The sequence below is a fragment of the Lynx canadensis genome, chromosome C1 (genome assembly GCF_007474595.2).
Source record: "Lynx canadensis isolate LIC74 chromosome C1, mLynCan4.pri.v2, whole genome shotgun sequence".
Taxonomy (NCBI): Eukaryota; Metazoa; Chordata; class Mammalia; order Carnivora; family Felidae; genus Lynx; species Lynx canadensis.
This window is the reverse complement of record NC_044310.1, coordinates 2,144,255-2,171,803: the sequence shown is the minus strand read 5'-3', so window position 1 is coordinate 2,171,803 and position 27,549 is coordinate 2,144,255. Positions and strand designations below refer to the sequence as shown.

The 27,549-nt window shown below is 58.8% G+C and overlaps 2 protein-coding genes across 4 annotated transcripts; one reads left to right on the top strand and one right to left on the bottom strand.

The window, feature by feature from the left end:
* Positions 1-3,530: 3,530 nt before the first annotated feature.
* Positions 3,531-11,841, top strand: CC1H1orf174 (chromosome C1 C1orf174 homolog). Of its 2 annotated transcripts, XM_030328266.1 has the most exons (5): positions 3,531-3,626; positions 9,446-9,556; positions 10,151-10,288; positions 10,390-10,848; positions 11,265-11,841. In XM_030328266.1, exons 1-5 carry the CDS (start codon positions 3,612-3,614, stop codon positions 11,373-11,375), a joined length of 834 nt encoding a protein of 277 aa, XP_030184126.1. In that variant the 5' UTR covers positions 3,531-3,611; the 3' UTR covers positions 11,376-11,841. The 2 variants fall into 2 exon arrangements, with proteins under 2 accessions (XP_030184126.1, XP_030184127.1); XM_030328267.1 differs by lacking the exon at positions 10,151-10,288.
* Positions 11,842-15,136: 3,295 nt separating this feature from the next.
* On the bottom strand, positions 15,137-27,356 carry DFFB (DNA fragmentation factor subunit beta). Of its 2 annotated transcripts, XM_030328264.1 has the most exons (7): positions 27,083-27,356; positions 25,935-26,061; positions 23,519-23,707; positions 22,635-22,714; positions 20,651-20,821; positions 19,634-19,734; positions 15,137-16,001 (listed from the first exon to the last, which is right to left on the bottom strand). In XM_030328264.1, exons 1-7 carry the CDS (start codon positions 27,203-27,205, stop codon positions 15,767-15,769), a joined length of 1,026 nt encoding a protein of 341 aa, XP_030184124.1. In that variant the 5' UTR covers positions 27,206-27,356; the 3' UTR covers positions 15,137-15,766. The 2 variants fall into 2 exon arrangements, with proteins under 2 accessions (XP_030184124.1, XP_030184125.1); XM_030328265.1 differs by lacking the exons at positions 15,137-16,001; positions 19,634-19,734 and adding an exon at positions 21,689-21,794 and having other exon boundaries at positions 20,754-21,518.
* Positions 27,357-27,549: the final 193 nt, after the last annotated feature.

Sequence of the window (27,549 nt, the reverse complement as noted above, 5' to 3'; positions counted from 1 at the left end):
CCCCAGCAACATCACACGCCTGCCGCTGTGAGGGCGGCCCTCACTGTACCTCCACGCAGGAAGGCGGGGAACAGTTCAGCTGGAAGAGGGAACTGAATCGCACGTGCAGAACCGTGCAGAGGCGTGAGCCTGGGTTCCGGTCTGTCTCTGTGCCCTGCGGGATTCATGGCATCCCGACGCCGGGAGCCAGAAGATCAAAGAAGGGATCCTCCACCAGCTCGAGGCCTCCCGCCCCACCAGGAGGGGCGGCCGTGGCCCAGGTGTGGGGTCCTGCCTGCTTCCTCCCGCCGGGCCTGAAAGGGGCTCGGTCCCGGAGGGAAAGAGGTGACCCTGAATAACTGTCACTGTCACTGCCCACAAGAAGCCTGACTCCCTGAGCAGAGCTGGCACCTCCACCCCCCACATGCTGTCCCCCGATGTGGCTTCTCCCCCGTGGCTCTTACCACTGCAGATTTACAATTCCTTGTGTGATTATTCCACCAACGCCCACCCCCATCCCTGCTGGACTAAAAGGCAGACCTGGTGATTCACTGGAGCAGGCCACCATTGTATCCCTGGGCCTGGCTCAGTCATAGAGGAGCTCAGCACACATGAGGGGCTTAGCACACACGAGGGGCTCAGCACACATGAGGGGTTCAGCACACATGAGGGGTTCAGCACACACGAGGGGCTCAGCACACATGAGGGGCTCAGCACACATGAAGGGTTCAGCACACATCAAGGGCTCAGCACACATCAGGGGTTCAGCACATGAGGGGCTCAGCACACGTGAGGGGCTCAGCACACGTGAGGGGCTCAGCACACATCAGGGGTTCAGCACACATGAGGGGCTCAGCACACATGAGGGGCTCAGCACACATATACTAAGTGACTGAGTGAGTGAGTGAGTGTGCCATGCTCTGGGAGAGAAAAGAGCTAACTTGCCCCCATCCTGAAGGAAAAGCAGAATGCTAAATAAAGCCATAATGAGGAAACTCAGGTTGTGGGCGGCAGGAGGACGGCTGGTAATGTCCCCCTCCCCCTGCGGACATGCAGTTTAAGCCGATTTGAGGTCTGAAGCATGGGATTAGCCCGGAAAGATGGGTAGGGGGCCGGGAGAGCAGGTTTTCCAGGAAGAAGGCAGAGCCCAGGCCGGGAGGGGGAGGGGATCTGCTGCACTCTGAGCGCCAGGAGGGGAGCAGCGTGAGCAGGGGAGGGTAAGGGGAGAGGGCAGCAGGCGCCCCACCTGCTACACGTTCATCCAACAAACATTCACTAAGCACCTACTATGTGCTGGGCCTTACAGGTCATATTAAGACCGGCTCTTGGGGTATGTGGGTGGCTCCATCGGGTAAGCTGCCGACTCTTGATTTCGGCTCAGGTCATGATTCCACAGTTCGTGAGTTGGAGTCCCGCGTCGGGCTCTGTGCTGGCAGCACAGAGCCTGCTTGGGATACTCTCTCTGCCCCTCCCCTGTTCTTTCTCTCTCTCTCTCTAAACAAACAAACTTTAAAAAAAAAAACTTATTTAAAAAAAAGGACCAGCTCTTGATCCCAGAAGCAGGGGGGAAGCAACAGAGAGCTTCAGCAGGGGGTCAGGCCACCACTGGGAAGTGACCACCCCACTGCCGTGGGCAGCGTGGGCAGGAGGAGAAGGGGGTCCAGCCATGCGGCTGTGCAGGAATGGTCGCTGATTCGAAGCAGGGGCTGAGGGAGTGTCACCTATCCCGGGTGGCCCTGGGTGTCAGGCCGGAGCAGCTGGGGGGCTGGAAACACCATTCACACAAACCCAGGGGAGGGGGCGCAGGGCAAATTTGTTAACAGAGATGAAGCATCCCCCTCTGGGAGGCCGTGCTCAGAGGCACCGAGGGCTCGGGCAGCGGTCCCGACATCAGCGGACACCACGATCCCCTTCGAGGCAAACGCTAGCTGGTGACAGTCAGCTCCTAGTTTATGAGAACCGGAGCTCTGAAGGACCCCAGAATAAAACCACTGAACCTAGTTTATCAGGAAACCAATTTCAGTGAAAATGGGACAGGTGTTTAAGGCGGTTCGGCCTTGGGTGTTTCTTCAACAGCTGACAGTGGTTACATTAGTTTCCCTTTCAAATGGATTTTTCCTGCCAGTCCACATTTGTCTTCTCCCTTCCACGGAGACCACGGGAAACAGGCAGCCGGGTGGACAAGCACGTGTGAGCACGCGAGCGTGCCTGTGTGCACACCAACACTGCGTGTGCTTTCACTCACGGCCCAAAGCAGACCCCACATGAGGCCTAATCGAAGGGGCTCCGCCTAATTACCCGAAGATGCCTCTGCAAGGAGAGGGTAGTGTGAAAGGAGGGGAGAGCTGGCAGGATCCTTAAGTACCCTCACTTTTTATGCACTAAAAAGAGGCATCGAGTGTATTTCCGGGCTTTGAGGGAGTCATTCCGCAGGAGCAGAGCACGTTAGTGTTTCTGGAGGAGAATATGAATCACCCTCTGCTACGGAACAATGCACACGGGACCCTCGAGCGGTACCTGAGGCCGAAGCACAACACAGGTCACTTTTCAACCTGTACAGTTTAACCGGAAGATCTAATCTTTCTGACAAAACTGCCTGGTTTAAATGTCCTCACCTGTAAACACATGATAATAAACACCACTGTCATTGACTCGCAAAGCGCACGTACGGCTGCTTCCGCCTTTGTGCCACGACTCCGGGAGGCCAGTTCCGGAGGGGCACCAGCAAGCAGGGTTAGAGGACAGGGCTGGGCATCCCTCGGCCCCCAAAGGGGGTGGGGGGGTTGATGGGCTGGAGGACAGGGCTGGGCGTCCCTCGGCCCCCGGGGGGCCCACCGAGGCCTCTTCGAGGCACAGGTCCTAGAGCCCAGAGCTGGGGGCCTGGAGTGTTTAAAGGCAAGGCTGGATTTCATCTAACTTTAAAACTCTCAAAGGCAGACACTGGCTTTAATGCACAGTCCCTGAGCTGCCAAAAGCCAGGACGCCGGAGAGGGGAGAGGGCAGCGCCTTTGGGACCGTCACCGTGAGGCCAGGGCTGCAGAGAAGCGGGACTGAAAGGGCTGAACCCCGGCAGGTACGGCCGTCCGAGGGCCAGCTGCGCTCCACCGGCGCCGGGGAGAGGCTCGAGGCTGGGGGCGTCCCTGCGGGCAGCTTAGGGGCAGAACCACGCAGGGCCTCGCCGGCCCACCTCCGAGATCCGGGGCTTCGCCAGCCCCCAGGCCGGGCGCACCCTAGCGCTGCCGGGCATTCACACGCCAGGGCAGGAGCCCACCTCCGGGGCGAGGATGAAAGAGACCGCCCTCTTGTGAGCAACCACTTCCCGCCATCCCCCCCAGACACGTGGCCGGCCTTCCGGGGGCTGCCCCTCATAAACATGGCCGCCGCCCCGCTTAAACGGGGCCGCCACGAGGGTGCCCCTCACAAATATGGCCTCCGCCCCGCCCATTACGCCCAGCGCCGACTTTGTTGGGTCACATGCCGGAGGATGCCGGGCTGTGATTGGCCAAACTTCTGGTGCCGTCAGACGCCGGGCGCGGGCCGAGGGCCGCCGGGTCGCTGCTCCTTTGAGAAGCGTTAGGCCGGGACGCGGGGGTTCGGGCAGTGCTGGGGGCGGCAGCGCGCCGCTCACACTCATGAGGAGCCGGAAGGTGAGGCGCCGAGACCGCGCGGGAGCCGTGCCGATGAGGCTGGGGTTCCCGCCACCCATTGTCTGGGGAGTTGAGGAGGCCGCGGTATGCCCTGGGCCGGGGGCTGCCTCTGCTCGGGACTCCCTGCCCTCGCCCTCGGGTCTGAGGTCTGAGACCACGTCCGGGAGGGTTTCCACATCACGACCCTGGGTGGGGGGCGGGTTTGGGGTCACGCTTTTGGGTAGTGGGGGGGGCTCCCACATTACAGCCCTGCGGCTGAGGGAGTCCTGGGTCACGCTTCTAGGTAGGGGCTCCCACATTACGGCCCCGTAGGCGGGCGCGGGTCCTGGGGCATGCTTCTGGGTAGGGGGGCTCCCAGATTACGGCCCTGAGTGGGGGGGCAGGTCCTGGGTCAGCCTTCTGGGTAGCAGGCTGCCAGATTACGGCCGGGGGGGGGGGGGGGGGTCCTGGGTCAAAGTTCTGGGTAGGGGGCTCCCAGATTACTGCCCGAGTTGGAGAGAGGGGTACTGGGTCGCTCTTCAGGGTAGGGGGCTGCCAGACCACATCCCAGGAAAGGGGGCCTCCCTGTCCAGAACTGGTCTGGACCCCTGAGTACTGCTGCCGCCACCCAAGCCCTCTGTTCTTCAGCATGTGACCTCAGCCTGGCCCCAGTCACTTCAAGTGTAGAGTGGGGTGGGAGGAGGCCACTGCAGAGGGGGAGAGGACTGACCCGGCACTGGTTCCTGGCACTCCGTACCTGGCGACGGACCGGGACACAGAGCACCCGGTGCCCAAGGAGCGGGCCCTTTTCCGGGCGGGGGGTGTGGGGGGGCTGTCTTACCAGCCTGGCCTCTCTTTTGATGGAATCTTTTGGGCCACATTTAAAGTTACTGATCTGGTTGGATGCACGCATGCCATTTTACTTTTGTTTTCTTTATGCACGTCTGTTATCTTTGTTCCTTGTGTAGATGGATGAAAATGAATGTTTTCTGGTGGGCATTTGTGTTTTCTTTCTAGCAGTTGCTCTAGGTTTCACCGTATGCATTGTAACTTAGTGGAATCGGCTTTGTGGTGTGTAAATGGGGTGACTGATCGGTCAGGGGCCCCCACATGTGGGGCGGCAGTGGCGTGAAAATTCACCTGAGGCCGAACCCAGGAGCTGGAAGGGCGAACCCAGGAGCTGGAAGGGCGCAGTGCAGGAGGGGCTGCTGGGAGGCAGTGGGCGGGGCTGCGGGAAAGCAGGAAGAAGCGGAGGTGTGACCACCAATGGGGTTCTCCCTTTTCGGGACCTGTGCCGGTTGTAAGTAGCCCATTGGCCAGTTGGGGCCTATGGCTATTTCCGGGGGCGGAGTCGCCTCGTGGGTCTGTTTTCAGACAGGTGGGCGCCGGCGCCCTTTCTGCACCCGGTTGCTCCAGCCTGTTTGCCTAAAAGCGGCCTCTACAAGCTCCAGATTTGTCGTGAGACCTAAAAATGTACCTTTATTCCCTTCACCCACTTTCTTGGTATGTGGGGATACCTGTTATATCTATTAGCGTTAGAAACCCAACGACCTGTTCTGATCGTTTCTCCATGTGTGGTCCTCTCGTTGCCCCAACAGTCCTGCTCCCACCCCCGTCCTTTGTGCTGTAACTGGCAAATAAGTCACATTCCTTTTTTTTTTTTTTTAATGTTTTTATTTCTTTTTGAGACAGAGAAAGACAGAGCGTGAGCAGGGGAGGGGCAGAGAGAGAGGGAGACACAGAATCTGAAGCAGGCTCCGGGCTCGGAGCTGTCGGCACAGAGGCCGACGCGGGGCTCGAACTCACGGAGTGTGAGATCATGACCTGTGCTGAAGTCGGAGGCTTAACCGACTGAGCCACCCAGGCACCCCAAAGCACATTCCTGTCTACGTTGTATAATCTTATTTCTACAACCGCTTATAAATCACCAAGAAAGGAGGCACCCCTGCATGTACGCTGTCGGTAAGCATCGACAAAAAGGGCGCCCTCTTTCTGTGAACTTGAATTCCCGTCCGGGGCCGCTTGCCGTCAGCCTGCAGAGCTCCCCCCCCCGTACCTCTGGCAAGTAACACGGGCAGCATTCTTTCCACTTATCCGGAAGTGTCTCTTTTGCTTTGATCGCTTTGCTAGATACAGGGTTCTCGGTTGGCACATTTCTTCTTGAAGAACTTTGACTATGTTTGACTATATCCATTGCCCCTGCTCAGTTAGCGGTGTGTTTGTTTATCGGGCTCCCCTGGTGAGTGTTTCCTCTGCCACTTTCAAGAGTTCTCTGGTCTTAGGCTTTCAGCCTTTAAGCGGCGCCGTCTGTTTACACAGCTCTTTCCATTTCTCTTATTGGGAGTTTAGTTCCTGGACATTCCTGTGTGTGAAGGTGGTTGGTTTTTTTCTGTTTTTGTTTTTTTTCAATAACTGGGAAGTTTCAGCCATTATTTCTCTATGTATCTTTTCTCTCCTTCCCTCCCCTTCCTGGCACTCCCATTACACATATGTTGGTGCCCTTGATTGAGTCCCATGTTTCTTGAAGACTCTTCATTTTTCTTCATTCTTTTTTCTCTCTCGTTTGACTTGCATGACCTTGGGTTTGCTTATTATTTCTTCTGCCAGTTCCCTCCAGTGAAGAGTTTATTTCAGTTCTTGTACTTTTTCACTACAGAATTTCCTTTTGGTTCCTTTTCATAATTTCTTTTTATCGTCATCATTCTGTATTGGATGCAACATTGTCGTCAAATTTTTTATTCCTTAACTGTGGTTCCTTTTAGCCTTTGGACATGTTCATCATGGCCACTTTGAAGGCTTTTTCTGGTAAACTCCACCCCAGGCACCATCACAGGTTCTTGGAACATTGCCAGCTCTTGTTCCGCTGTAGACATCTGCCTTCCTCTCGCACGCGCCATCATTTCTTGTTGAACCTGGACATAGTAGATAGTGCAGCAGTTCTGGGTACCTGTCTCCCACCCCCACGGACTATTGTTTATAGGCTTTTTATTTGGTGACTGGGTAGATTTCTTCTATGGGAGTCTTTTCCCCCTCTCACCTGGGCAGCTGGGACGTGCCCCTGCCTGCCGGGCAGCCCGCATTCTCCCTGGGGTGGCTCTCATCCTCTCCTCCCCTGACCACACCTAGCTGTTAAGCTCCCAGTAAATGCCTGTTGATTGCTCAATTGTTTTCAGCAATAGCCTGGGGCATAAATTGCTCTGCCGATAATCCAGTCTAATTGTGGCTTCTTTGAAGGCCTAGTTTCTGGGGTCATCGTTGGATGTTTGTGCTGACCCCAGGAGGGCTCTTCCAGCTGCATTATTCCCTGGTTGTCACCTGCAGACTATCTGACCTAAAGTTTATCTTGATGTCTCTTTCTAACTGCCTTTCTCCACAACCTCTAGTGTTCTGGAGAGCCCCTTTACGCATGAACTTTATCCACACTCCTTGCAAAAGAAGTCAGTTCTGTAGGGAAGAGATTAAGAATTCTGATTAGGAACTCTTTTAAGTCTGTCCCTCCCCGGGCAAAATGTCTGCGTCAGTGCCTTCACTGATGTGACACCTCTGCCCCTGAGCTCTTGGAGGAAGGCTTGCCTCTCCTGGCCGGGACCCGCCTCGCGCCTGGGAGCCCAGCGTCCTGGTGGTGGCGGTCTGGTGGCAGTCTGGAGTCCATACACCACTGAATTTTGTGGGTGGTCTTGAATAACATTCTTTTACCCTTTGCATGCCATAGGACCATTTCCAGAAGTCTTAAATGGTTTTCATACTTCTTGCCAGTTCTGTGGGGGTCAGCGGGGTTCCTTGTGCTGACCCGTTGGAAGTCAGTCTCGTCCTGCCCTTTTGGGAAACCACCGTGTTGCCTGTGACATCCCAGTTTTTAACCACTCACTTGGAAGGCAGAAGACCGACGGCGGGAAGCAAAGCGGCTGTCCAAGGCAGAAGAAACTGCCGGATCCCGTGTGGGAGCTGGCGCCTGGGGGGTGGCTCCACCCGCGACGAACCCGAAGCCAGCGCGATGCCATGCCGGATGTGACGGCAGCTCCCGAGCATTGGCCTATGCCCGCCAAGAGAGCCTCTGCAGGGGGCCCGGAAGTGAAGGTTAAGGAGCCCGCCTGGGGAGCCTGGAGCCCCCACCTCAGAGGTGAAGCTGGAAGGCATCGGGAAGCACGCGGCTGCGCAGAAGGGCCCGAGCGCTTCGGCGGCACGGGGCCAGGACTGCTGCTCTCCGGTTCCGTCCTGGGGAGCGGGCGGCTCCTGGAGCTCATGTCGGGGAGAGCCGTGCATGATGAAGCAGGGTGAGGAGGACTTTGAGGCCACGCATCCCTGTGTAAGCTCACACAGGCCCCTCACCGGAGCCGCCATCCTCTTAAAGAGGAGGCTGCTCGGGCCCCAAGCACAGCACGTGCTAGCTACATCAGCACTCGGTGATAGCGGCAGCCATCCTCAAGGCCAGTCGTGTCTCTCAACCAGCACCGAGCACAGTCACAAGGGGGAGTGTCGGGAGCAGGACTCGTAGGGGAAGAGAGGACAGTTGGTGGCCTGGGACTAAGGCGGCCGTTCCCTCCTGGGAGGTAGGAGGACTTCAGGGGTCATCTGGGCAGGGCAGGGAGGACGGGCGTGCTGGAACCGCTGCAGACTCCCCCACAAGTGGCTGTGAGCCCAGACCCTGCTGCACCCACCCGGCAGGCCCTTCACCTGGCCTGGAGCTCCGTGTCCCCGCTGTGCGCACAGGCCACGGCCTTTCCTTTTCCCTCCATCCTGAATGCCACATGGGACAATCCAGTATCTCACGGCCTGGGTGAGCCGCCACCTCCAGGGGCCTCTGGAGACCTCCGGGGCTGCAGATGGGGATGGGTGGGACGCCATTGCAGATTTCTAAACTAGCGGTCTCCTTTTTGATTGGTTTCCTCTTCCTTCCCCCGGCCCCTCGGCCCCCAGCCCCTGCCCTTCCACCTGCATGCCGGCCCACCCTTGCTCACCACGTGCACTTGGTATCCATTCCAGAACAGAATAAGGAATTAGTGGAAAAATGGGTGAGGGATGCCTGTGTGGCTCAGTCGGTTAAGCGAACAACTCTTGATTTCAGCTCAGGTCATGACCTCACGGTTTGTGAGTTCAAGCCCCACATCGGGTTCTGTGCTGATGGCTCAGAGTCTGCTTGGGATTTTCTGTCTTCCCTCTGCCTCTCCTCCGTGTGTGCACACCGCTCTCAAAAATAAATATTTATTTAAAAAGAGAAAAAGCGTGGAATTCAGATAAATCTGTAGTTTAGTGAACAGGGGTGAGCCAGTGCTAACTTTTCCATTTTGCCAGACGTACCGTGGGTTATAAGTTTTACTTTTTCGTTAATTCTTTTCTTGCATTAGAAGACTCTTGCATTCGGAGTAAACTGGCGGCAGACCATGTTAAGATTAGTCCAAAGTCAACTGCTTTAAACCAGTAGAACTGGGACTGTTTCCACCTGTAATTTGAGTGAGGGAGCGATGGGGGTGGGGATGCCTTTTTGTTTTTTCATATTACCTTTTATCAGGAACTCAGATACCATGTAAAAGTTCAAGAACCTTCTGAGAAGCCTGCTTCTAAACGTTTGCAGCTAGCTTAGTATCTGTTAACCTACAAATGGAGGTATAAGGTGACGGGGACAGACTGTCCCCAAGCTTCTGAGGCCGTTGGAAAGAGTAGGTCTGCATCTTCAATCCAAGACAGTTTAGTTTGAATTTGCACAAGGCCACAGGGCACTTTCCAGAAAGGTGAAGAGGGGGGTGGGAAGGACTCAACAGGGTTTTCTTCGGTTAGGAAGTCGCTGTGTCCGGGCTCGCGTCTCACAAGAGCGTTTTCTGACGCCTTGGGTCCTGGTCTAGCTCACAGGTGAAGTGCGGTCTTCGGTGCGCCTGAGAGCCCGCCGTCGCTCAGCCAGGTTGGCCTCTGCTCGGGAAGCCAGCATCGCCACGTCTGCCAGGACGGTATGTCAGGTGAGTCTCGGTAACAGAGCTGCCGGATCTTGACCGGTGTGGCCATTTGTATGCGAAATGTTCGCCCTGAGATGGGTCGTGTTAGAAAAGTGTCGTGGTGCTTCTGTCCCAGAGGAGAGAACCGTGTAACTGCTTTCAGAGGAAGGTGTGCTCTCCAGCCCAGGGCTGTGCTTTTGGAGCGTTCGCCCGTCCACGGGCAGGGGTGTCTCAGAGTCCAACTCACCGTGCACCTTTGCTGGTCATTCCTTGCCACCTTTTGCGTGGTGTCGGCTGCCATGGCGCCACGCTTCTTTAGCCCTGACTGCTTCGGGAGAGAGGTTTGCCTCTGTCTGTGCCGAGCGATCCTAGCCCACGAAGTTGCTGTAAGCTCGACCTGCCTCGGGCCGCGCTCCGGGGTCTGGTTGGGACTTGGGTTTTACACCAACAACTAGCGTAGAGTTTCAGTGGCCTACACTGCTTTAAAGACTGCAGTCCATTTAGTAAATCCTGGCTGTGCACCTGCTCGGGGTCAAGAACGGCTTCCGTCCGAGCAGAGATGTGTGCGACCCGGAGTCCCGCGCTGTAACTACGATACGGTGGTTTGTGCTTCCGAAGGTGCCTCAGGAAGTAGAAGGCCCCGGTGGGTGTGTGTCTAGATTCTTCCCCAACCGCCAGTTTACATCGTGTCCCTCCGAGGGAGACAGTGACGTGACCCCATCGTGCAAGTTGTGGCAACGACGTCTCTTGCTTAAGGTGTGAGGAGGGCTCGCCCCCAGGACGGAGGCCTTCTGACTCGCCGTCCGCCTCATAATCCTACACGTGTCTGGTTCTCTCACACACTTTTCTCTCCACAGACTTCCTCATCACAGAAAGCCGCCGACAGGCGAACTTCCAAGAAGTTCAAGTATGACAAAGGTCATCTTGTGAAATCAGAATTACAGAAACGAGTCCCCAAGAGCGATAGTGCTGCTCTGCCCAAGATACCACCCGAGCGCCCCTGTGACAGTGACCCTCTGGGGTTTGCCGAAGAGCCCACGGCGCCTCCAGGAAGGGGAGCTGGTGCCCCGACAGAGCCGGCGGCCACGGGCGGCCCCCTCGGGCATGGCACCGCTGTGGGCGACGCTCGCCCCGCAGAGACTGAAGACGGCCCGTCCCCGCCGGCACACGGGCCCCTCACGGGAGAGGACCCCCACGGCAGCCGCACCGCACGGGGCGGGGCGGCACTGCAGACGGATGACAGCGTCTTTCTGGACGAGGACAGCAACCAGCCGATGCCGGTGGGCCGGTTCTTCGGGAACGTGGAGCTCATGCAGGTAAGACTGGCGCCTCCGTGGCTGCCCCCGCGCGGGGCGCGCACTTGGCCGGCTCTCTGCTCTCCCTGCATGTGGCACTGCCTCGGGGACAGGCTCCGGTCCCCACGAGCGGACAGACCAGTCACTAAGTGGGCGCACCCCTTCCCCATCCTCAGCGGAAGATGGTTGCCAGGGCACAGCTGCTTCTGGGAGGCCTCCTTCCCGCTCGGCCCACGGGTGGGGGCGGGGGGCCTGGCGGTGACTCTGGGCCTCCCCGCACGGTCGCGGGTGGGGAGCGACTGCCCACACTTGTGGGGCGTCCTCTTCCGTTTAACCCTTGCGTCCCCCACATCAGCCGGTGGGGGACGAGTCCTCGCCCAAGAGCCGACAGGTGCGGTGGGCCGGCGGTGGCTGAGGGAGTGTTTCCTTCCCCCAAGGACCTTCCCCCGGCGTCTTCGTCTTGTCCTTCAATGAGCAGACGAGAATTCAGGAAGATGCATTTCAGAGCCAAAGACGATGAAGATGATGATGATGGTGCAGAAGTGTAGAGAATAAAACACGAATTTGACAGTCAGTAGTAGTCTGACAGTTGAGCAAGTTCTGGGATTCACACGACCTTATCTCCCAAGAAAATGTGTCCTTCACCACACGTTGAAGCTGACCCACGAACGCCCTAGTGCAGAACGCCAGATACCTGCAGCATGGACACGTGTGACCCAGAACGTTCTCTGAGATCGTGCGGTTTCTGATATCCGTGTGTGCGGACGATGGCTTGAGTCCCCTGAGGGGGCTGGGAGATCTTTCTAAAGAAAACTGCTCACTTAAGCTCTTTAGTTTTGATAATACATGCGTTTATTTTCCATTATCAAAATTTGATCATTCTCATGATTGAGTCAGTGTCAGTTCTTAAAGAACTCTCCTTCTATTTCTGTACATGAAGCTAATGTTTACCTTGGGAATTTTGCAAAACACATACGACTAAGAAATAAAATATATTTTGGAAGTATTTTTAAAGAGTCTCGTGTTCCAAAAACTCCATGCTTGTCTACAATATTTGAGAGTCAAGTGGGGAAAACGAATCCTTTCCCGCCTGTATTTGTTAAGGCTGGGTCAGCCTTCGTACCTGCTCCCTGGGTTGTGGGCAGAGGTGAGGCCCGAGAGTCGAGAGCTGAGGCTGTGCCCTTGAAGGGAGAGGGCCCCTCCGTGTAGACTGAGGGGTTCCTGAGACAGCGGCGCTCAGCACAGTCCTCGCCCCGTGCGGTGCGGTTACAGAGCGGGTGGGCAGGTGAGGAATACCCACGAGGGATCCCCACGACTGGCCGAGGGAGGCTGCCTGCGATTCAGGAAGACTGGGATTTTCTTGAGGAGCATCAGAGGCTGTTCTTCAGCTGCAGTCGTCCCCCTCGTCCGCGGGGTCGGAAGCAAATGTCCTCCCTGTGACGCAAGGTCAGAAGGTTGGAAGTAGCCCAACTCCGTGTCACCTGCCCGCATCATCGACCTCCTTCATCCCAGCACACGGGCATTTGTCATGAGTGCGGGACGGCACATTGTCGTGACCGCTCTGCTTTACTGTTGGTTCCTTCCTGTGCCCGATGCGAGGTTCAACTTTGTCACAGGTGCGCGTACAGGAGAGAACTTGGCACGTAGCCGGTTCGGGACCACCTCTGCTTCAGGCATCCACTGGGGGTCTTGGAAGGAACCCCCTGCCGATAAGCGGGGGTGGGGCGCTCCAGTAACAGGAGCTCAGTCCTGACAGCAGCTACATTTAACCGTATTACAATGTCCTGTGAGGCACGGAAGGATCTCACGTGAAAGATCATTCGGGGCAGGTAGGTCGCTGAGTTGCCCTATAAGCTTTTCGAGCCCCTCCAACACCCACCCGAGACACTGCCCAATGTGACTATTAGCAACTGTGACCACCGACTCTGGATAATTTTGTGGTTTATTGATCAACAAACTACTTAATAACTTGAAATTGTTGCTTATAAAGGCATTTTGACGGCAGCCAGGGAAAACAACTAACTAGTTGGGGTTACTGCAGAATTAACTAGTGATCACAGCACCTGAGTTAGTGGTGAACGACTGCGTCAGATGCCAGGAGTCTCTGGCCTACATACCGGCCTCTGGGAGAAGCATCGGCCTGACCTGCAGAAGAGCCTTGCTATCACGTTCCCACCAAAATGCAGAACGAAACCGAGCGTGCGCCTGGGGGCCCCACCCCTGCTCCCACCGCGTGGCCTCCTGGGGTGGCGAGCGGGCCAGAGACGGTTACTCCCAGGTGAGGGGTGCTGCAGGAAGCAAGCAGGTGTCCCCTGCAGAGACGGCACAGACCGCATGGAGCTGGGGAAACCGTGCTGTGCTCACGTGCTGCGGGACCAAGCGTTGGGCTGAGGCCCGTTGGGGAGACCTTAGCAGTACAAAAGGAATGCAGACTAAGCCTTCGGGACAAAATAAAGTTTCAGAAGGCATAGCGAAATACACGTTAGAATTACTTGTGACCTAGCAGGCCCTGTGACAGTGTGAATTTTTAGGATCCATCTCTACTTACTGGTCTTCACGAAGTGCTGCCCAAGTGGTTCGCTGAGCAGCAGAGGCGTTCCACGCTGTCTTAAACGCCCGCTGCACAGGGACCTCCCACGGGCCTCAGGCTGGACGATCCCCACAACTGCTAGGACTCAGGAAAGGATATGCTCCCAGTCCCCGTTTATCGTGGGAAGGACGCTTGGGGCAAAGTGCAGAGGCCTCGAGCTGGTGGTGGAGACCTGGCTTCCCTCTCCAGCCAGATGAGGGGCAGTGCATGTGAGGGCTGCTGACCCGGGAAGCTCACCCAGACGTTAGGGCCGCCCAGGGTCTTGTTGGGGTCACACGAGCTTGGAATGCCCACCCAAGGACCTCGGACTTGGACGCCAGCCCGGCCCAGGTCACTGGGTGGTGACAGACACCCCCAGGGCGGGGTGTTCCTGGAGCCTCAGGCAGGCTGGAGACCGGCCTGTCCTGGCAATGGGCACTCGGGGCCCCTTCCTAAATTGCTTCAAGGGCTTCCTAGAGTGTTTGGGGTTGAAATGCCCCCTTTCCAGGCCTCGCCTCACCAGAGCCCTTGTGCCTTGCTCACACTGGTCCAAGGGCCTCCACTGCGGACCCTTCACCTCGTCCCCCCCCCCCCCCCCCCCCCCCCCGCCGCCCTGGCTCTGCACGCCGACTCCCTCCCTGGGCCTCCCTGCCCTCGCTCTCCAGCCAGCTCCCTCTGCCCCTCAGCTGCCATCAGAGGCTGACTGCCAGCCGCCTCCCTCCCTCCTGCAGGCCCTGGGTCTGGAGGTCCTCCCTCTGCAGCCTTGCTGACCAAAAAGCCGGCCCACAGCAAGTGACGGGCCTGCCGGTACGAGGAACCTCCTGCCCGGACCACCCAGCATTCCTGCACCCACAGATCACCAGACTCAACACTCCCAGCCGCTACGTTTTAACTCCCTTCTTTTGTTGAAAATGGACAGCCCATGACCCCGTTTTTGCAAAGAGGTCGTGCTGTGCTGGGCTGGAGAAGGAGGGTCCACCGGGACAGCAGGGCGCGCTTCCCACGGGCCCTGACTCCCCGACGGTCTGGGCTTCCCCGTCCAGCCAGGTAAACACCACGTGCTGAGGTGGCACTCGTACGGTTCCACACAGGATTGACTCACTCTGAGATCTTGATTTCCGAAAATGGAATAATGATTTTGGCTCAGGTCACCATCTCACAGCTCGTGAGTGCAGGCCTTCAATCGGGCTCTGTGCTGACAGCACAGAGCCTGCCTGGGATTCTCTGTGTGCCTTTCACTCTCTCTCTGCCTCTCCCCTGCTCACGCTTGCTTGCTCATTCTCTCAGAAATAAATTAAAACCTTTGAAAAAAAAATCACTAACCCCTATTTTTATCCTCATTTTCATCATTCCCAGTGAGTGCAAACTTTTTTGATAAGTCTTTTTCTGAAAAATCTTTATTGCTTTTTATGATTATACAATAAATGTAAAAATTCAAATATTAAAATCTGTGATTTTAAAAAATGAATGTTTAAAGGATCATGAAATAAGTGATCATTTCAAAAACTTCAAGTATTATAAAGTACATGATTTAGAAAATTGGCTCTTTAAAATCCAGTACCCCCCCCACCCTGTCCCCCAGGACTACTGCTGTCCTCACGGTGTGTTTCCTGACCATCTTGTACGCGCTAACACGTGCGTGTGACATACACTCACGGGCTTTTATAAAACCAACAGATTGTCCTCTGCATGGTCAAGCCACCGGATGCTTTGTGCACTCGACAGCTTCCCTTTCCCGTATGAAACACACAGAGCTGCCACGTGGCTGTGCCTTATGTCCACGTGGAAGACGAACCCAGAAATTAATGGCCTCTGACAGCTTCTGAGCTACAAAGCCAGCGGTTTCCCGCGGTTCAGCACGATACCACAAGCAGGACTCACCTGTGGACAGGCATTCGGAGGGTTTCCCGCTTTCTGCCATCATAAACCATACAGCAGCGCGTGTCCCTGCGCATTCTTTACAAACATTTCACCCTGAATGGGATGCCACTCTTTGGAGCATCCGGAAAAGTCCAGCAGATATAGCCTCACATCCGCCCGGGAGCAGAGACCCAGCAGAGAGCTGACACAGAATGCCCGTGCCTCGGACCAGCGCGGCCACGTCGGGCCTGACGCTGCGTCTCTGCGGGGGCCGCCCAGCAGGGACGGAAGGGCTCCTGAGCCAACCGCGCGCCCCAGGGCACGGCTAGCCTGTCCGCTGGCACTCGGGCCGTCGGAGGTGCGAACACAGATTCGGAAGTGTAGCGAGGTCAGAACTTGTAGGAGGGCTCTGTGAAGTTTTTCCAGAAACCACTGCAGCGGCAAAAGTATAGTAACAGTGCCCAACGGGAGGACGTGCCCGCCGGGGGAGGAGGCGCCACGCGTGGCCCATCACTGGCACTTGCGGGCCGGCTGCCGTCTCTTCGGCTTCGTCTGGAGTCTGTAGATCCTGCGTGGGTCACAGCTGAGCCCGTGGCTGGTTTTCTTATGGCAGGCGATGTGGACCAGCTTCAGGTTGTGTGCAGTGAAAAGCAGGCTGTAGAAGTACTCCCAGGACACCTCCCTGCCGGCCCGCTCCGCAACGGCGGCCTCCAGCGTGGGGATGACAGTGCGCCTCTTTTCTATTCTGCAGGGCAAGGCGAGACAGGGTCACGGTTGCTGCCGGCGTCCCACGGCCCCTACCGAGTAGCCTGCTATGGCAGCAGGGGGACACGTTGGAGGGCTTCACCCGGTCATTGTGGCCCAAATGTGAGCTGACGTTTGGGGGCGTACAGGAGGACACGTGGCCAGAGGTTCAGGTTTCAAAAGGAGCCGCACTTGGAAACACGCCCGAGGAGCGGCGGGGCAGTGACCCCTCCTCTGGCCGCGGCTGTCAGCAGGGGCAGCACTGGGGGGACGGTCCTCACCGCATGCGGCCCCAGGGCCAGCAGCTTGAATGTCTCACGGAGGAGGGCTGGCGGTGCGTGTTTGTAAGTACTGAGAAGTACACAGGGAAAGGGGGTGGAGCCCTATGCCACCCGTCCCCACCGACACCCGTCTGTGGTGACAAAGGAGCACCTCCCCAGCTGAACCGCAGAAGTAAAGCTGAGCCCCTGTCCTCCCTGGGGAGAGTCTTCAGGGCCTGACGTCTGTCTTCCCAGCCGTGACCTTGTGCTTGTGTGTGTGTCCACTGGAGACAATCGCGATACTGCTTTGTGTAAACCTGTTCTGCTTACACGCCATTCAAAGCCCGCGTACTGACAGGTAAAGCTTGCGAACTGAGCTTATAACACGAGGAATAGAAACGAGGCCGGGAGGGCCGCTGCAGCATGCTGGGCCCACCTGTCCCTCCAACACGGAGAAACACTGAAGAAAAGGGAAAAAAGGTACAAAGCTGAGCAGGTGAGGGCTCCCCACTGCCAGGAACTCAAGTCCACACTTGATCCGCAGGGGCGAGCCACCCTCCTGCAGCCCACTGGGGCTCTGGTCCCGACAGAGGCCCAAGGGGAGGGCCAGGGAGATGGGACCCAGACCCCAGTCCAGCCATTAAAGCGGAAGGGAAGCGGAAGGGAAGCGGCAGGGGCGCCCGGGGCTCCGGGAGGGAGGAGAAGCCACCCTACCCTCTACCTACTGCTGCCTGCCCAGCCCCAGAACAGGGGGGCATCTGCTGACCCCGACCGCTCCTGTGGCTGCGCGACGCTGGAGGGCTGGCTGGGGGCGGCCTTGCTCCCCATGGCGCCTTTCACCCTCAAGGAGGCCAGGCCAGGGCCCTCCCCACTGACGCCAGCGCTCAAAGAGAAGGAGCCCCAGCGCGCAAGCACGTATCAGGCGTCCGCTGGCGTCCTGTGTGCTGGAGCCACATGGCCGAGCCTCGGTCAGCAGCGGGAGGGGTGAGGACAGCACACAAGGTAGAGGCCCCAGGAGGCATGATTCGGGCGCACCAACAGCGTGACCATTTCCACAGTCACCAGGAAACCCAGGACCCTCGGCTCACCGTTCACACAGACCCACAGTCCGACTGCACCTGCCACAGGGGACGGGACCCAAGCCAGAAATTAATACTCTGCTGTTTCAGAGCCACGGGAAGCCCTGGCTTTCCGTGAGTGTCCGGCAGAAACAAATGCAAAACCACCCTGTGGGGACACGACAAGCCAGTGCACAGAAAACACAGTCCCCACCGAGGGCGGACTCTGAATCCAGACGCACAGATGTCACAAGGAGCACGCCGCAAAGGGCGAGGACCCCGGCGGAGGACCTGGGCTAGAGCACTCTGAAACAGACCGCTGAGAGGCCTCGGAGGGCTCCCCAACACCACCCCCACAGCACAAGGGAGACAGGATGAGAAGGTCCAACGTGCGGCCAGCGGCAGCTCCAGAGAAGCCGGACAGAGAGAAGCCGAGAAGGGGTAACTAAAAAATACTCAGGTGTTTTCCAAAACGAAAGAGAAACTTGTCTTCGGAACAAAGACAAGCCCCGGTCAGAATTTAAGGATCTAAACCCACACACACGCCATGCTCAAAGAGAAAGGGAAAACCTGAAATGTCCGCAGAAACGGCAGAGAACAGGCTGTGGGCAGAATTCTCCCGAGCAGACGCCGGGAGAGTGTGAGCACGTCTTCAAAGTTCTGAAGGTGGGACACCCACCGCCCAGAATTCAGTATCGCTAAATGACCACGCAGGAGTAGAGGCCAGAGGGACATTTTCCAAGACCAAAGAACATTTAGTGCCCACAGGACCCTCCTGGGAGAAACGAGCCTGAAATAGGACAGAAAACCGGAAGTCAGACGCGTGCAGAGAAGCGGGCCGATTTGCCGGAAAACAGAAGTACTGTATTGAGACAGAGAAAATGCACCTGAAACCAGGGTGTCAGGCAACCCTGCTCCGGCCTCTGCTGCTTCGTCTGCACTCTGCTCCAGGCTGGCCTGCTCCGCCCCTTGAGTGCTGGGACCGCCCCCAGATCGATGTCCCCACGCCCCAGCGGGTCACGGAAAGTAGCCGACAGATGACCTGGAGAACCCGGCAATCGTCTCTGGGTGCTCCGTGCACATCGAAGGGGTGAGACCCAGCACCCTGCCTAGAGGGGAGCGCAGCTCCTCAGCTCGGGCACCAGGACAGCCTCCTCACCTGAACGTGCACCCCAATCCCCAGCACCCGGGTAACGGTGCGCGGAGCCCGAGAATCTGCATTCCTGACCAGTCCCCACATGCTGAGGACGCTGCCAGTCCACGGGCCACACCCACATGGCCACGCAGGTCGGTCCCGCGTGCGCGCTCAGCCCAGGGGGCTCTGTAATAGCGGAAGGTGGAGGGCCAGAAGCGCCTACCGGGATGGAAACGGATATTCAAATGATACTCTCTTGAAAGAGCGAGGCACTCTGCACCTGGTGAAGTGAGTGCACGAAACCCACAAACGCATCCCCGCGAGCACGACATAGGACGGAAAAGCCCGGTGTAGAGTCACCACATGTGATACCACTTATGTCCATTTTCAAATCATACCTACAGGGTAAAGGTCTACGTAAACAGGCATCACAGGGACGCTCGCAATTGGCAGCAGAGCGGTTCCCCGGCGAGGACAGGGGTGCATCCAGGAGGGGTGGAAAGTGAGCCTCAGCTGTCCCTGTGATCTCCTACACATGTGCAAAGCCACCTGTCCCCAAAGTGACAGAGCCACTTGAAGGGCACTGGAAGACCTCTGTCTTCACAAAGCAGAGACAAGGACATCATTATGTTCCAGAAAAGAGTCTGTGAAGATAACACAATTTTACTTGTGCGCCTTTTTGAGAAAGAGCTCGTCCACGTGGAAGAACACTGCTGCCGGCCTCCACGCACCCCAGTGAAAGCAGGAAATGCCCCGCGCACAGTAACCACCCAGAGCCCCCGCTCTGAGCACCTCCTGCTTGGTTGGGGCAGGACACCCCCAGAGTGCGATGCGGTGAGAGCCACCCACTGGGCCCCACAGGTGGAGCCGGACGTGACCGAGGGGCCACGTACCAGGTTGCACGCACGTGGACAAGGACCTGGACCAGCTCCTGTCGGAGGCCCCCACCGTGGAGGGCACCTAATCAGGCAGGTTAGGAGTGGGCACCTGCACCCATCCGCACGCACACCCAGGACACCTTTGGGTCCACAACCCACAAGCTCGGCACATGAAACACGAGGCAGCCGGCAGGCAGGCCACGGACGCCACGGCAGGGACAGGCCCCCGCAGGTGCCCCGTGGGTCTGTGAGCTCAGTTCTCAACAACAAGCACTCCTGACCTCTGCGGAACCCGTACTCACATGTGGTCCAGGTTCCACGTACTAAAGAGGATCCGGCTCTCCCTGTTACCGTAGGGGTTGATGGAGTGTTTGGATGCACAGCTGTCCACGTCAAAGGGACCCTAGGCAACAGAGAGCAAGCTCAGGTCCTCAAAGGGCCTTACCCCGGGTCTCAGGCAAGCGGGAGGAGCTGACTGACGAGCCCCCGGTAGGGGACTTAGTCCTGGTAAACGGTGTGCTGCTTGGGGCGATCAGGAACCCTGTCTTTGGAACGGCGCCCCCTTTCCCTCGTTACCCCCAGTAAGATACTTGTTAGGAATGCCGGATTCCCAACCGAGCGCCTGCTGGGTCCCACACCCGCCTCCAGGGCCTGCTCCGTACCCTCAGTGGCACTAGAAAAGCCACCAGTGGGGACAGGGCATTTTACTGGAAATGCATGGGGTCCAGGAGGCCGGGAAGGAAGCGTGGGCAGTGGAATAGCCCCTGCCCGTCCTTGCAAAGGTCGCCGGCCCCAAGCCTCCAGACTGTGACCCTGGTCCCCAGAGGTGGCAGCGCTTGTTGGGAAGCGGTATCTCTGTCATTTATCCGAGTGTCCGGGAGGAGGCCCAGGACACTGCTCCCAGCTGCTGCCACCACACCCCGCCAGGGAGTGGAGTCAGGCCACACTAACACCCGAGGGATCACATCTGGCCACCAGTCCTGAAATCTGAGCCGTCACCTAGATGGCTGCCCGGGAACACACCACGTTTCAGAAGCTCCGAAACCGTCCTCTCCTCTGCCCACCACCCTTCTCCCGAGGGGGCCAAGTGGCGCCCTCCGTCCCCAGTGCCCCGCATACTCCCTGCCACCGGCGGGTTCCCGGCCCGCGGCAGCAGCACCGCCCGGGAAGCGGGCAGAAGACCTGTGAGGAGCAGCTGGGGGCCGGGAGGTGGGGGGTCTTTCCCGGCACCGTCCGGGGGTTCCAGGGCCACTGAAGCCAGAGAACCACGAGCTGAGCTGATGCCCGGAGGGCCGCCCCGGCCCCGGCCCCCGGCTCACCTGGCAGGAGAACCAGCCCTCGGGTGTGCAGAGCCGGCTGTCCGCCTCGGCTCCTCTGTCGAAGTAGCTGCTGTGGTACTGCTCCGCCCTGAGCTTCCGGCACATGAGGCCAACAATCCGGACGTACTCCTCCTGAGCCTCCGCGCCCACCGTGGAGGCAGAAGCGCTCACCTTGAAGACGCCAAGGGACATCGCTGAAGGCTGGCGCGGTCGGGGGACTCCGAGTCCACTCGGTGCCATGGCCCTCGGGGGACCCTGCCGCCTGGAGTCCCAGTGCGCTGAGTTCACACGGTCCCTGGCCGGCCAAGCCCGGCCAGCTTCTCTGGGCCCGTGACGTGCAGCCGGGGTCAGGGTCGGCCACGTAACAGACTCAAGTCCTGGCCCCGTCTCCCTGGCGCTCGCCGCTGCCACGTGGGAAGAAACTCGAGAGGAGGCGGGCAGGCGAGGAACGTCACCCGCCCGCCACCCACGCTGCCCACTCAAGCTGGAGGGAGGCTCACAACAATGCAGCCAAATGCTGAGCACCCGGGGGGAGGCAGAGAAAGACCCCCCTCCTCCCCACGGGGCTCCTGGTCGAGTGCGAGCAACAGGACGGCAGACACATTAACAGGGCACAGAGGGCCCGGCAGGGTCTGTGTGGTGCCGAGGGGGTCACAGCCTGAGAGACAGGCCGGGGCGGCCAGGGCAGGAAGCACGCTCTCGGCAGCAGCAGGGGGCAGGCAAGGGTGGCCAGGGTGGAGCGGAGGTGGGAGGACAGAGAAGGTGGGGGAGCCGGGCCGGACCACAGGGGCCTCCACACTGCGGTCCTGAGCTTTCCTTCTCGGTGGAGCACGGGCCGTGCATCGTCCTGCACCATAGACTCTGCGATCTACGGTCCAAGAAACGCGGGCAGGCGTGGAGGGAGAGGGGGAGGGAGCGGGGCAGGAAGAACATCTGCAAAGTCAGGGGGCAAGACGGCCTCGGGACTGCCTTCCAAGCACATGAGCACAGGGGCAGCCCCCCCCCCAACACGCCTCTGCAGGGAGCACCCAATCTCACCCCTGCGTGGAGGGCCCGGCGCAGGGGTCACGGGATCTTGGCCTGGACTCCCGTCCACTCTGAGGAGCTGACCTCTTCCATGTTTCATCCTTACAGAGGTCAGCGCCTGGGGAACGCACCCCACCTCTGTCCCATCGTACGAGGTCGGAAGGCAGCTGCACAGACCCCCACCCTCACGGCAAAAGGCGAGTGCCACGGGACCAAATTTTCCTCTGAGCGGGACGGGATACCGCTCCAGCTCTGCCCTCCGTGCCGCCAATCTGTCCGTGGGCTCTGCTTCTTCGCTGAGGGGGGCAGCAGGACAGAGGCCACATCGGGCACAGATTTCTCTGGGGACGGACAGCCACGTCCAGCGGGAGCACCGAAGCTTTAAATCTCCATCTGTGTTCGCTTCTTGGATCTCCCAGCGGGGAGGAAGGATGTCATCTCCTTCCTGGGCCCGTGGAGTCAGAGCTCACACCCAGAACGGCTCGGAGCACCCCAAAAGCAGATGCAGCTTGGCCCTTCCCAGTTCTCGGAGGTCAGGCCCCCCACCCAGGGCCACAGCCTGGAGACAGAAGTGTCCTCGTGGGGAAAGAGGCCAGGACCCACCCACGTGGGCGTCCGTCACAGCCAGTGCTGGATGAAGACAAGTTCACGTCAAAATCCAACCACCTGACGGGTGATGACGTTCACAGGTCGGTTCTATTCAAAACCCACACTGAGACTCCAGAGCAAAAATAAAGGGGGCCAAGGTCCCAGGTGGGGCCCCAACAACCCCACAGGGCGCCAGCTGAGGGCGCCAGCTCAGGCCAGCTCAGGGCAGAGTGCGGGGACCGGCCGCTAGCTGCACCCCAGGGACACCGCGAGCTGGGCCCCGGCGGGGCCGTCCGCCTGCAGAGGCGCGTAGCTCCGGGCACCGTCTCCACGCCTCGCCTCGCCCCCGTGCCCGCCACCGCACACCCACCTCTCTCAGGTAGCTCCGGATACGGCTCTCGCAGCTGTACCTCAGGTAGCCAGACTTATTCTTGAATCGAGACTCCAGACCTGCCAGGAGCAAGAGAAGATGAGACCCACCCCCTGGAGTCCACGGCCATCCTCTCCCGGGCGGCAGGGCTGCGAGCGCCACCCGCCTCGTCTGAGAAACGTGATCGTGTCCCGTTCGTGGGCTCCTGCCCTCTGCCTGGAGAGGGTTCTCTGGCCCACCTGCATCGTGGGCATCTAGACACCACAGAGGGGCTTCGGCTCCAGGCACCCGAACCCCCTCTCCTGCAGTCCAAGGGCGGCTCCGGCGGGCCTGAAGGCCGCACCCCGAGGTGGACACGCCCAAGTGTCCACTACGGCCGGGTGACAGACAAGCAAAACGCGGTCCGGCCACACCACAGAACGAGATCCAGCCTGAAGGAGGGAGATCCTGCAGCACGCGTGCACCCGAGGGCACGGTGTCTCGTGGAGCAGGCCAGGCTCAGGAGGCCGAGTCCCGTGTGATCCCCCGGGGGAGGCCCCAAGGGGAGTCAGATCCAGACCGGGTGGAGGGTGGGGGCTGGGAGGGGACACAGGGACGGCTGCCGTTGAGGAACGTGAGAAGGTTCTGGAGACGGATGCTGGTGGTGGCTGCACGCCACAGAGAACGTGCTCGACCCTAGACCGTACGCTTAGAATGATTCAGACGGAACACGTTACGTCACGTACGCTCTCCCACAGCTGACGGAGGAGTAAGGAGGCCAGTCCCAGGGCCTCTAGCACACAGAAGCCAGGCAGGCCCCCCACCCAGGGACTGCGGTGGGACCTGGTGTCCCCTGCGTGGCCAGCTCCCAGCAAGCCCCACCCCTGCTCCGGGCCCCGGAGTACCTTCGAACCACGGCGGGTCCTCGGCCCTGGTCTCGGCCTCGGTGTTCTCGCTGACGGTGTGCAGGAGGTCGGCCAGCAGCTTCTGCCGCAGCGGGGCCTGCTCCCCGGAGAGCAGCTGCCGGGCAGCCTGGATGAGCCCCGCCTGCGGCTTGTGGAACGCGTGGAGGAAGTGATGGATGTCACTCACATCTGCCACCAGAAGAGTCACAGACAGAAAAGCCGGCGGTCCTTTGAGCGCTGCGGTGAGGAAGGGGTCTCCGCACGCCCAGCATCACCACGCTTCTGGACCTGCCAGACCTCAGGGGCGTCCGGGGCCCCGGGCCTGCCCGGATGCCAGCTAGCCCTTCCCCTGGGCCTGGCCGCCCACCCCTCAGCGTGGGGAGGGGCCGGATGCGGAGGCACGACAGCCGGTGGGTCGCTGCCCTTCTCTTCCCCAAACGAAACCTCCCACGTCTCTGGGCCTCCTTCCGGACCTCCCTCCTGGAGCCTCCCACACCCACCTGACTGCAGTCCAGCCAGCGCTTAGAACCCAGTGGAACCACGGTCTACCGCGACCCTTCGTGACACCTCGGCCAACAGAAGCGGCAACCCACAGAAAGAACAATGCTCCCACGGCCCAGCGGGTCGTTCCGGGGATGAGAGGCTGTTCAGTGCTCGAAAATCAACCAGTATAAACCCACCCTTCATGGGCTAAAGAAAAAGAGTCACATGATCATATCCACTGACGAGAAAGGCAGGAGGGAAACGCTTCCGGGCCCAGGGCTTGGTGACAAGTTTCCAGTCTTCACGTGCAGAGCATGAGCACAAAAGGAAAGCACGGGCAATGTGGGCTTCATCGAAATGGAAAACTTGTTCTGTGAAAGAGCCTGTTCTGGGGACGTAAAGACAAGCTACGGAGCAGGAGGAAATCCCTAGAAGCCACACGTCTACCAAGACTCATATCCAGTACGTATTCTGAGAAAAACCCGAAACTCAACAGTTAAAACTCCAATTAGAAAATGGACAAAATACAAACGGACAAAGACACGCCTTCTGGGCGAGGACGGGTGGACAGCCCACTAGCCCAGGGAAAGATGGTCAACCGCACTACCAACAGGAACGCAAAGCTGTCCACACGGAGACACCTTGCACGCCCATCAGAATAGCTAAAATAGAAGAGTGGCGAAGCCAGAAGTGGGGGAGGCTGCCGAGGCCGTGGGACAGGTGTTCCCACTCCGGAAAACAGCCCGTTTCTTTAAAAACAACAACAACAATGTGGGGCGCCCTGGGGGGCTCAGTCGGTGAAGTGTCCAACTCTTGATTACGGCTCAGGTCATGATCTCACGGTTCATGGGGTCGAGCCTCACGTCGGGCTCTGCACTGGCAGTGTGGAACTTGCTTGGGATTCTCACACTTCCCTGCTCTCTGCATCCCCTACTTGTGCTCTTACTTTCTCTCTCTCTCTCAAAATAAATAAATAAGCTTAAAAAAAATATTGAGATGCGATCCCAATCCCTCACGATTCACACACTTGAACAAGTCCGTGTTTCTTAGTCTGTTCACTTCGCTACCACGAAATGGGAAAGAAAAGGAAAAGCCAGGCAGGCTCTCAGCCCTGTCCTGCCCAGTCCCCACCTCCTGCAAGGGGCCGTCCCAGGAGGCATCACAGTGACTCTGCTTTCTGGCTGCCTCCTCGAGAAGGACAAGGCCCCAAAGAGATAGAGCGCTTGCAACCTTGGAGCAGACACTAGATGTGACTGCTAACAGCGGAGTCCCAACCGCAGGGCAAAGCCACACGTACCCCACTCTAGGGCCCCTTTCTGTCCCTTCGGCCGAAGAGGCAGATATCTCTGTCTTCAGGGCTCCCACTTCCTGGAGCACCAGAAGCATCTCCTGAAACGTAAGCCACTTTGCACAAGAGCCAGGAACGCACACTGGCTCTGCCCCTGGCCTACAGCTCCAATGTGCAACTTGTCATCGAGCTGGTTCTTAAATCCTGATGCCCCTAAAGAATCACGCCTGGAAGCGATGCCTCTGATGGGCCCCCAACGTGACAGCACATCAGCAAACACCAACAGAGCAGACAGAGCACAACCTGAGCCACCACCGCTCCCTTCGCACGGCCCGACGACACAGGATGGCGTCTCTCTCTGGCTCTGCCTTACCCACAAACCTGTGCAGGTCCCAACCCCCAGATCCCTCCCTTCTGCCCTCTGGAGTTACTAGGACACCCAGAACGAACATAAAATTCACACAACTTAGAAAAGACACCTAAAACACCCAACTGGACAACCGGGCTCCCGACTCGGGGCTCCCCCCTGGCGAGCTCAGAGCGAGAAGATTCTCCGTTTCCCTGGCTGGTCCCCCACAGCAGGCCCTCAGCACCTCCAAAGCCGGGCCGGCTTCCCCGCCACTCTCCCACGTCCCCACCACTTACAGCCTTGCCAGGTCTGGCCTGAGGTGAGAAGCACGAGTTCCGAGTTGTCAGGGACACTCGAGAAGTAGTCTCCGGTGAGCTCGGTGCCGTCTTCGTAGAGGCACAGGCGGGAGCCGGTGACGGGGAGCTGCGGAGAGGGAGGGTAGGGCAGGAAGCTAACGTCTTGGGTCTCAGGCAGGCCGCCTGGGAGCAGTAACCTGAGGCCCTTCCACCTGCGGTCCTCACAATCAGAAAAAAAACTGTTTTAAAGAATCGTGCCCGGGGTTACACGTCGTTCCAAAATATGACAAGTCACATAAAAACATATACCTAGCGGTGTCGACTCCACAGGATTCACCACACAGATCCTTTCAAAACGGGCTCCTTAAAGGCACTTAAAATCCAAGCCCGTTTCAGAAAATGATGCCTGACTGCTTCCACTAAGCCCATAAACACGCCCCCACCAATGAGGACACATCACCCGACTGGTATCAGGACACGCCCGCTCAGCACACTCTGTTTTCCCGGGCGATGATTAAAGCGAACATCTTCCTGAAAATGACTCATTGCCTCTGGCTGACGAAGTGTGAACGGCACACGGTCCGCTGGTTTCCTAACACTGCCCCTCCACGCTCGTCAGCTTTACGAGCGTTCACGGCAACTCCTGACGCTCCCGCCCCCACACGCACACACGCCCACAACCCGCGCTGTTCCAGGTCCAGGTCAAGACAACAAATACAGTGAGACTCCAGTGAGGATGAGGACTGCAATCCCTGCGACAACAGTGCTGGCCTGTGAACACAACTCCTTCATTTTACGGAAGGGGAAACTGAGGCCCAGAGAGGCCCACTGACTGTGCCCTGGAGCACACAGCAAGTTAGCAGATACGCACTAGAACCGGGAGTCCCAGAATCTCAGGCCAGAGCTGCCGTAATCTTCACGGTCAGAAGAGGGAGGTGTTGCGCCAGAACCCTCCAGAAACTCCCGCTGAAGGGCTGAGTGACTACAGGAAGAAGTTTGAGGAGGCGCCAGGTCCCATGGACCCCGGCCCGGGGCACCTGCAAGTGGAGGCCCGCGAACCCCGGCCCCGGACACCTGCAAGTGAAGGCACCCGAACCCCGGCCCCGGGCACCTGCAAGTGAAGGCACCCGAACCCCGGCCCCGGGCACCTGGAAGTGGAAGCACCCCTTCCGCAGCACCTCCTGGTAGCTCCTCCCCGCCACCCCAAACTTCTTCGTCCTGTGCAGAGCCCGCAGCTTGAACGTCTTGGGCTTCCGGAACACCGTAAACATCCTCAGGACCTCCGGCCCCGCCGGCGGCACCTGCTTGGCCGGCCACTGAGGCTGTTGTTCGCCCAGGACCCAGAGATCAGCTGAGCGGCGGGGTGCGGAGCTCGGTGGGCTCTGCGACCGAGACCCCGGCCGCGCGCTGTCCCCCCGGAAACTCCATTACCCAGAAGGCCCGGGGAAGCAGAGGTGCAGCCCCGCCTTGCGCGCAGACGCCGTCCTCCGGGAACTTCATTACCCAGAAGGCCTGGGGAAGTGGAGCGGCAGCCCCGCCTGTGCGCAGGCGCCGTCCTCCCCGAGACTACATTACCCAGAAGGCCCGGAGAAGTGGAGGCGGGGAGACCCCGTTT